The 10,101-nt window shown below is 40.8% G+C and overlaps 1 protein-coding gene across 3 annotated transcripts in view; it reads right to left on the reverse strand.

Moving 5' to 3' along the window:
• tpm4a (tropomyosin 4a) overlaps window positions 1-5,774 on the reverse strand; it is a 33,449-nt gene extending 27,675 nt beyond the window's left edge. The window contains exons 1-3 of one of the 3 annotated variants that reach the window (XM_049587392.1): window positions 5,668-5,774; window positions 5,145-5,395; window positions 1,494-1,619 (exon numbers count right to left, since the gene is read on the reverse strand). In XM_049587392.1, coding sequence (XP_049443349.1) covers window positions 1,494-1,619; window positions 5,145-5,258 — 240 coding nt within the window. In that variant the 5' untranslated portion in view covers window positions 5,259-5,395; window positions 5,668-5,774. Of the gene's footprint in view, window positions 1-1,493; window positions 1,620-5,144; window positions 5,498-5,667 lie in introns of those variants that run through there. The other 2 variants (XM_049587390.1, XM_049587391.1) reach the window with 2 other exon arrangements.
• Window positions 5,775-10,101: the final 4,327 nt, after the last annotated feature.

Raw genomic sequence — 10,101 nt, forward strand, 5'->3', positions numbered from 1 at the left:
TACAGCTCTGTGGTTTGTGGTTTCGCCAACAATCTAAAATATGAACTGTCTTCCCAGATTGCCGCTGATTAGCCACGGGACAACTGACATTTCCAATGTTCCCCTACATTTACTGAAATTAATTATTTGTGTATACAAAAATATTCTCCCTAATCTGAGAGTTCATTCAGCTGTGATGTGGAGGATACAGTCATCCTGTTGTAGGATCACGCTGTTTAAGATTTATATAGGATTCCTCAGCGGTAGAAGATCAGATTTTTTACATAAGTGAAAGTAGCAATAGTACAGTGTCAAAAGACTTCTACTACAAGTAAAAGTTCAGCATTAAAACATTTACTTAAAGGAGAACTTGAACACTGATTTTACACATTAAAGTCTGTTCACAACCCAGTGATGGCAGTGTAGGCAGCTGTAATCAGGCCAGCTGATTTGGCCTGATTCTGGGGCGTCATTCATACCAAGTCTCAACCACGTCAAGTGACCGAATGCCGCTGGGCCAATTTAATCTGGCATGCCGAGTTTGGGCTGATGCTGGGCTAGGTCGTTTCTGATCGCAGTGTCAGCAGCCAGAATCAGGCCAGAGATCTGTGTGGGTACATGAGACCCTAAAAAAGAGGGTGGATCACAGGGACTACCACCAGTTGGTCCAGGAGCTTCTTCTCAATGATGGCCGTTTCCAGGCATATTTTAGGATGACTCAGATAAATGTAATATGGCAATTTGACAATACCTGCTGTACCTATCGTCGTATTTGAGTAAGCGTCCCACTCTAGACATCAACACCTACAATATAAAAGATGGAAAGTGTGGCTGTGCTGATAATCACATGACATTTAACAGTGAAAGCAAAACAATATTTCTATATTTCTGTCATACTGTTGTTATTACAGCAAAGTACATGTACACAAACTGTCTGAGCTGTCACACTGTACATTTACATTAACATACAAGCTTCATCAGCCCAAATAGGGATGATGATGAACAACAGTGTGGTTTGACTGTTAATCCTCTCTGCTCTGGTTTACTGGTTTGGAGGACCTCAGTGAAGTTGTGTGTGTGTTTGGGTGAGGGGGCTACAGTTTATCTGTACGCTCATCTTTCAGGAGTGGCTGCACAGGAATGTAACCGTCTCTGAAGTGCTCCAAACCATTCATTGTGGATCAAAGTAAAGCCACAGCTGGTGCTGGCTTAGAACCATCCAGCTGTGGAATAATGAGCTGTGGTTTTCAGTAGTGCCATGGTAACGTGACTGTGTGTCAAAGTCGGAAAAAGCTAGTAATTAACGACAAGGGCAGAAGCCTCTTGTCAATATTCATACTCCTGCTCAGGATTTGATATGAAACAGTGCTGCATGATTATAACTGTGGAGGAATGGAGGTTTCATTTCACATTTTCAGTCAAGTGAAGTGAAACTTAGCCATCCCAGAACCCTGCTCCTTCTGTGTGTGTGTGTGTGTGTGTGTGTGTATGTGTGTGTGTGACTCTTCACTCACGTCTGCAGCCGTCTTCTCAGACAGCTCCAGTTTCTCTTGAGCTTCTTTCAGGCCCTCAGAGAATTTGTCCAGTTCGTCCTCCGTCTGCTTCAGCTTCTTCTGTAGGTCCAGCAGCTCCTCCTCCAGCTACAACAGGGCAGACTGTTAGTCCAGTTCACCACACCGTGTCTGGTTCCTGTGTTTTTAACCAAATATGGGTTTTATTTAGCCAACCATTTTCCCCACTTCCCCCTGTTTGGCATGAAACAATTCCTGTTGACTCCACCATTCCTCCACCATTGACCCAAGGAAGTAATAATGTGTTCTACTCTATTCTTCTTTATTCTGTTTTGTTCAACTCTTTTACAGTCTATTTGGTTTCATTCTATACAGTTCCATTCTATTCTATTCTTCTCTGCTTTTTTCTATTGTATTGTATTGTATTCTCTTCTGTTCCATTTTGTTCTGTTTTATTCTGGTCATACCCATTCCTTTTCATTCTGCTCTATCTTATTCTATTCTGGTCTGTTTTGTTCTGTTGTATTCTGTTCCATTCAGCATGGTTCGATTCAGCTCCACTCCATTCTGTTCTGTTTGGCTCTATTCTACTTAAATCTGTTCTGTTCCATTTCATTCTTTTCTTTGCCACTCTATTCCATCACATTCTATTCTGATCCATTCTGTTACATTCTGCACTATATTTTCTTTTCTATTCTATTCTATTCTATTCTATTCTATTCTATTCTATTCTATTCTATTCTATTCTATTTTTTTGTGTTGTGACATGTTCTGTTCTGTTCCTTTCTGTTCCATTTCATTCTGTACTATTCTGTTCCCCTCTCTTCCATTTCATTTAATTCTACTCTATCTTATTCTGTTCTGTTTAGTTCCACGCTGTTCTGTTCTATTCTATGCAGTTCTATCCTGTTCCATTCCATTCCATTATAATTATATTCCATTCTGCTCTGTTGAATAGTGCACTCTATCCTATTCTATTTTGCTCTGTTCAGTTCTGTTGTATTCTGTTCTGTCTTATTCTTTTCTGTTCTGTTTCGTTCTATTCTATTCAGTTCTATTTTGTTCCATTCCATTCCATTATTACTATATTCCATTCCGCTCTGTAGAACAGAACATTCGATCCTATTCTATTCTGCTTTGCTTTGTTCTGTTGCATTCTGTTCAGTTTGGTTCTATTCTGCTCTAGTCAATTTGTTTTGCTCTGTCCCATTCTATTCTACTTAATTCTGTTCTACTCCATTCTGTTCTGTTTCATTTCACCCTGTCTTGTTCTATTCTGTTCCATTCCATGACACGCTGTTGAACAGAACATTCTGTCCTATTCTGTTCTGCTCTGTTTTGTTTTGTTTTGTTGTGTTCTATTGTGTTCGGTGTGGCTCTATTCTGCTCCAGTCACTTCAGTTCTGTTCTGTTCTGTTCTGTCTTACTCTATTCTGTTCTGTTTTGTCCTATGCTGTCCTGTTCTATTCTATTCAGTTCTATCGTGTTCCACCCCATTCCATTATATTATATTGCGCTCTGTTGAACAGAACATTCTATTCTATTATATTCCGCTCTGTTCTGTTCTGTTGTTTTCTGTTCAGTTTGGTTCTCTTCTGCTCTCGTCAATTCTGTTATGCTCTGTTTCATTCTATCCTACTTAGTTTTGTTCGGTCTATTCTATCTGTCTGTTCTATCCCATTCTATTCTGCTCTGTTTTGTTCCGTTGTGTCCTGCTCTGTTCAGTTCGGTTCTGCTCTACTCAATTCTTTTCCATCCCCTTCCATTCTGTTCTTTGCTGTTCTGTTCTGAAGTAAAAATGTATTCTACTCTATTCTTCTTCATTCTGTTATGTTCAACTCTGTTACATTCTATATGATTCTATTCTATTCTATTCTGCTCTGTTTTGTTCTATTCTACTATATTGTCTTCTATTCTGTTCTATTTTATTCCAATTCGTTAAGTTCTTTTTCTATTGTGGTCTGTTTCGTTCCATGATGTACCATTCTATTTTATTTTGTTCCATTATATTATATTATATTATATTATATTATATTATATTATATTATATTATATTATATTATATTATACTGTTGATGTTGAACAGAACACTCTATCCTATTCTATCCTATTCTATTCTGTTCTATTCTGTTCTATTCCCTCTTGAACAAACACATCTCACTCTAACAGAGGTTAAATAAATACACTGAACTTTGCATCAGTTTTACCCCTGAAACTTTCAGCAGCTTAAAAACCTCTGTTGATATGACCACAGTGATAAAACACATCCATTGATTTTAGCATGTTTGTTCTGCCCTCCAGTAATCACTCAGTCTGATGAGTCGATGTTAAAGTCAAGGTGTTTGAATTCAGAGTAGTGATAAAGCAGCAGCGGCGGCTGATTTGGGAGTCTAATTGTGTTTATGATGTTTGGGAACTTTTAAATGCTAATGGTTTACTATCAGTCCCTCATGACGTGATCACTGGTATGCAGAGCTGAATCTTCTCTCTCACACACACACGTACACACTCACAGGGTTAAGTGTTCCCCCTAATCAGTATTCCCCCCTGAGCCCATGAAGTCCCTCTGATAATCCTACTGAATTCCACACTGTCATTCTCTCCTGGTGTCTAAAAATACAGCTGTTATCAGTGAGAGCACACAGGCGCCTGGGACCATGGGCCTAATGTGTGTGTGTGTGTGCTCAGTCCCTTATTTGTGTGTCCATTTGCATGCTTCTAATGTGTGTGTGATGTCTCCTGTGTTGGATACACCTGTCAAATTGGCTGTATGACAGACAGACGCTCCATTAGCTCTCTTCAGACTGGTGCTGGAGGGAGAGATGGAACCACTTTGTCCTCCCCTGACACCAAATCCTGATCCTGGGTGTCTCATCACCTGAAGTGGCCAAAACCTCCATGCGGGGGGTTTGATAAGCCTTCTTTGAGCCTGACTGTAAACAGCATTAACACTGACATGTGTGTGTTGTTCAGGTGACGCGGTGATTCAGAAATCAACCATGGCGTTAAAGTTGGCATTTATATTTTTGGATGGTCTTTTTATTAGGTGATGAATTTTAGCTGAAACTGAAGTACATAATCATCTTACACAAAATGTAGACTATAAAGTTTCGAGGGCTTATCCTGACAGCTTCGCCTGACCTTTTAAGGAGGTGTTTGTGTTTCACATACTGTCACGAACATTTATTGAATTTACAATCCAGCCTGTAAACGGTATTTATATATATTTTTAGCTGTGTTATGGTAAAGTAGAACAGTAAATTAGCTGTGAGGAATGTGATATAGATAAATGGGAAGTGTTTACAGACAGTTTCCTTCAAGGTATGTCTGGTATGGTGATTAACTTAAGTACTGGATAAAGAGAAAAGCCTTAAAGGAAAACCTCAAGTATGCCCTGTGCTGGGGCTGGAGCTTTTTTTTTCCCAGCAAATACACTTTGCAGCTCATTTGCCAAATAATGAGCACTTCCTCCGGGTACTAAATTCTTTGCTCTTTTAATTGGATTGTTTTGCAGTTATTTAAATCCTTAATTTTATTGCTGCTTTTTTATTTACTGCTTTTTAACTGACCAAAAATACTTTTATACTCCTGACACTGTCTCTGTCATCCCTGCTAGCCCATCCATCCCTCCCTGTCCTCCTCCCTCATTCCCACCTGCTTGCATTTGTCCTCTGCTGCCTTCTTGTCCGTCTCCGCCTGCTCTGCCCGGTCGATGGCGTTCTCCTTGTCCAGTTTCAGCATCTGCATCTTCTTCTTGATGGCCTCCATGGTGCCTGCTTGGTTGGTTGGTCTCCCTCTTTGAGATGTGAAAATGCAGCTTCAAAAAGCACAAGTCTCCTCCTGTGTTGAGATGTTGGAGATTCGGTCTTATGCACGGTACCAAAGAAAGCTGGTGTCCAACAAAGCTGCAGAGAAACAGAGAAAGAGATAGAGAGACAGAAAGAGGGAGAAAGCAGGAAGGAGACAGAGGGAGCTGTGAACAGAGATGCAGAGTTGATCCCTATATGGGTAGTTATTTAAACTGCAACAGAACCTGCCTCCAGTCTCTGATCACCCCCTCCTCCCCCTCCTCCTCCTCCTCCTCCTCCTCCTTCTCCTCCCATGTTCTCATCCACCCTCCCTTCCCTCCTTTCATCCTTTCTCTCCATCCTCTCCATCCAATTGCTCCTTCACTCACCACTCTGCTTCACTTCCATCCCAACTCCCCGACTATCACTCTCTCAGACACGTACTCCACCCTATCAAACCACCCGTCCAGAGTCTTTCTAAGGATTGGTCTGGCTTCTCCACTCCACTCACTCACTCTTCAAATGTGGCTGATCTCCTTATTTGGATTGCTGTGTTTTCAGAGAGAGAGACAGGAGGGAGAGGAGCGCAGGTCCTGTTTCCACATTTAACCTCCTGTCAGTGGATAAAGAGTCCCGCTGGCACACACAACATCTCACACTCGGGGCCTTCAAGAGTGTGTGTATATAAGAGGAGGAGAGAGGGAGACAGTAAAATGCAAAACAGAGGGAGGGAGAGTTTGAGAGATAAAGAAGGACAGAGACAGAGTTCCCATGCTGTAATCACAATGTCATAATATTTGGACATTAAAGCCGAAGGTGGTGGCCTATCAGAAGCCGCGGGGACTTATGGAGACTTAACTAGACAAACAGATGCCATGATAATGTGGTCTGAAAGAAAAACACAAAACCAGCTGGTATGAACAACAGAAGCAAAGAGAGATGATTAGGGATTAAATGAACCTGGTAATAATTTTCAGGGATTAGTTTGTTTCACTTAGTTGTATTACTCAGCAAGGTGGTATGATGGTACAACCCATGGATGGATTACTGAATGGGTCTGGCAGGCACAGGCTCCAGGGCCCAATGTGTCAGGAACCACCGCTCAAATTAACACCTACTAAGCAGGAAGAGACTCAAAAATGCCACAAAGATGCAGAGGAACCACAAAGAGACACAAAACAGCATCTTAAAAAAGAGGCAAAACCACCTCAAAGTCTCTTTTGTGTATCTGTGTCCTGTGGCCCAATGTCCCATAAGCCACCCATAGTACAACCTTCACATCCTGCAAATGTGTGCCTCTATCATGTCACCACTGAGCTATTTTGGTTTTATTGACTATGTGATGTCATTCAGACAGATCCTGTGTGGTTATTTCAGATGTGATCATCAGGGGCAGCAGAAAAAAAGAAAATGTGTCAGAAGTTATGAGAAACCATCTGAAATTTGAGCCCAGAGCTCTGTGCACCTGATATTTGAGTTTGGTGAGTGAGGGATGAAAGCAGGCAGAGAATCCGAGTTCATGTGAACAATGGAGACCAGTGTTGCTCATAGAGAGGGGGTTACGTGGAAAGATGGATGGCCCTCAAAGGAGGAGATGTATAGATATGAATGCATGCATACAAGGACACACACTTATTACCAGGACGGGTCGCACCAGCACCATCAGTAACTTTGTGTGAACGTCTAGCTGGTTTCAAACTAACTATGGGTTTCCTAAATCTGACTGCACCATTAAAACTTGAAATTTAGCTCATAGCAAGTAATCTCAGTGTGAAGTGTAGATTTTGTGGTGCAACCCTTTTGAATAGTGATACATTTATATAGTTTACACGTATGTTGTAGTCTCCTAATTAGGGATGTGCTTCTGGCTCCCGCTTGTATCATCCTTCAGCCACTGTGTATTGGCTTTTAGTATCTTGGCAGCCGCACTTCACCAGACTAACCAAGTTAAAAATAAAGGGCATTGCTCAGATAGCTGGTTAACCAAAACTCTGTAAGAGAAATGTGACATAACACCGCAGCTTTATAGCCACCAAATACTGCTGATGTATGCACAACAGCCAGTGTGTCTAAGACGCTTACCAACATCAGCTCCCATTTCACCTGACAACCTTTTTTCACCCTGTAGTTCCTTTTTCTTTGCATTCACATGTATGCAGGCCAAACTCAGCTGCAGCTTCTACCTGTTATATAACCATTAGAACTACAAAGCAGTCATTAAGAAGCTATTGTCAAAATGGCAGTGTATCATATTATTAACACCTACTATAAATCCATATTTTTGGCATTCTGAGACAGACGTTTTGAAGAACTACAGGCTTTACTGCTACAGATGTAAAGAGTCTGTTACATAACACGGCATAATTTACAAAGATCAGTTATGACCGTTGGAATGCGGACCTTCTGACCACTCCACCTCCCCGTTCGATCCTACATGAAACATTAGGTTTTGATTCAAAGCATCTGCTCTCTTTGCCTTCAAAGCATTTAGACACAAAAGCCAGGATAAAATAAATGGCCAATATCCTGAAGAAAGTTCTCAGCAAGGTTTTATTAGGAGTAAATGTGTTGCACAGCGTGAAGAGAAGCCCTGCTGAAACTCTGTGTTGTTCTCAGCTGTTGATGGGAGTTGCAGCTGTCTGTGGTGTTGATGTGGAGTTGAAAAAGCTAATCCACAACCAAAGTGTCCCTCCTTCTTTGGAAGGGGAGATACAGCCAGGAACAGACTAATGGGTGAAGAGAAAAGGATCACACAATCACCCATCTAGCTTCATGTTTCTGGTCAGGTGATCTGTACAGAACATCATAATCAACTGTTGCTTGGTGTCTGGCAGCATTTCAAGGTGACTGCAGCTTAAATAACAGTGTGAACTGATAAGAAGGGGCTTTGTATTGTTGTTGCTTGACTGTTGGAAGCTGTTGTGGCTTCATCATGTTTCACAATGCAAACAGGAGCTACAGTTTCAAGGTGGCGTCACAAGTAGTGTACAAATTTGGAGGGAATGATCCAGACTAGTTTTACGTATTCAACTAGATGTAGCCCAGTAGATTTTATTCTTTTTAGATTTAAAAGTTCAGTGGGGAAAAACACTTCTTTATATATGGCTGCAATTGAATGTAATAATCTTCCAGTATCTCTAATTGAAGCAGAGAGAAATTTAAGCTAGCTTTGAAGAAATGGTTTGCAATAGTCTCCCATAATAGGGACCATGCAAATCTGATACAGTGTTGTCCTTTTATGTTTCTTTATTTCTGTATGTGATTATATGGGTATTGTATTTGTGCCTTTCAGTCTTACCAGATCTTCTGGAATCTGGCATCTTGCCCCCCAACAGGATCACAATGGAAACAAGTCTGTGGCTTTCTTGTGTAATTTAATCCTCAACAATTGTAGATGTATGTGACTGTGCTGTCTTCAGGAGAAGCAGGTTCATTTGTATTTTATGATTGTCAAATAAATCTTTATATCTGATGTGTATACAGATATCTATTTATCTAACTGTTGTGTGGTTCAGAATCATGCAATATACTGTAAAGCTTGGATAAAATGAAGCATGGATTGTTGATTTTTTTCGTGACACTGGGATAGGCTGCAGGACCAATGATAAATTACATTTATTTTTGGATGATTTGGTTTGGATGAATCAGCTTTATGTCAGATTTGTTGCAAAATTCATGGCAATCCGTTCAATATTTATCATGAAAATTCACTCAAAACCAAGGAGGTCAACATCACGGTGGTGCCAGACAAAGTCAAGCGATCACCGGAGTCATTGGGATTTCTCCATGAATGTCTGTACAAAAGTCATGGCAATACATCCAATTGTTCTTGAGAGATTTCAGTCTGCATCAAAGTGGTGCAACGATTGGCAGACTGAAACGTTCTCTTATACAACAGGTTGTATGCAGTGGTGTACTACTAGGTAGATGGGTAGGTTACCAAGGAGGAAGTGCGTGTATCCTACTATATATTCAATACATATACTCACCCCCAGCTTTTCAAATACTGACACTTGGTCAGTGGCCTGTCTTGTTAAACTATAATGCACTAGGTACCCCTCCTGCGACAGTTTTGGACGTTCAGGTAAGGTAAGTCAATTACATTTGTTACATTCATTGTCGCTTTTTAAAATAAACTTCCATTTTAACAGGAAATGTACTTTTTCTGCTTGTTTAAAGGTAGGATCTGGAGGATTTTCAAACAAAACAAAATATAGACATATACAAATGAAATCCTGCTTAATCATCACCTATGGGCTTCTACTCATGTGTGGTGGTGACTCTGTTTGCAGAGCTCCTGCCCTTTAACTGTATTTTGATGTTTTTGTGAGCTCTGACCGCTTCTGGGCGGAGATTTCCCCAGCCAATGAGAGAGCGCAGGTGCCGTGCCCAAGCGTGCATCAGCGCGAGCCTTGCCTGAACCTCTTCTGTGAAGCCTTCTTCCGTACCTCCGGGCTCCGTACTCCCAGGAGAGTTGAGCCTGAGAGGAGGGGCCGAATTTGAATGTGTGTTTACAAACAGCAACTGGAAAATCCTCCAGATCCTACCTTTAATGCATACAGTCTTTTTCAAAATAAACTTAAAATGTAGATAAAACTTTGTTTTTAGGTTTTCATCCTCGGGTTTAGGCAATGTAAGAACATGGTTAGGTTTAGAAAAAAACATCATGGTTTCTCTTAAAAAGACTACATTTGTAACTAACATAATATAATGTCAAGTGACACACGTTATTACACATACTAGCACACCATGTTGCACACTACGACCACTAAAGGATGCCTCTGAGCGTCAGTGTCTGAAAGTTATGCACACAATTCATGTCA

The sequence above is a fragment of the Epinephelus fuscoguttatus genome, linkage group LG10 (assembly GCF_011397635.1).
Source record: "Epinephelus fuscoguttatus linkage group LG10, E.fuscoguttatus.final_Chr_v1".
Lineage (NCBI taxonomy): Eukaryota > Metazoa > Chordata > Actinopteri > Perciformes > Serranidae > Epinephelus > Epinephelus fuscoguttatus.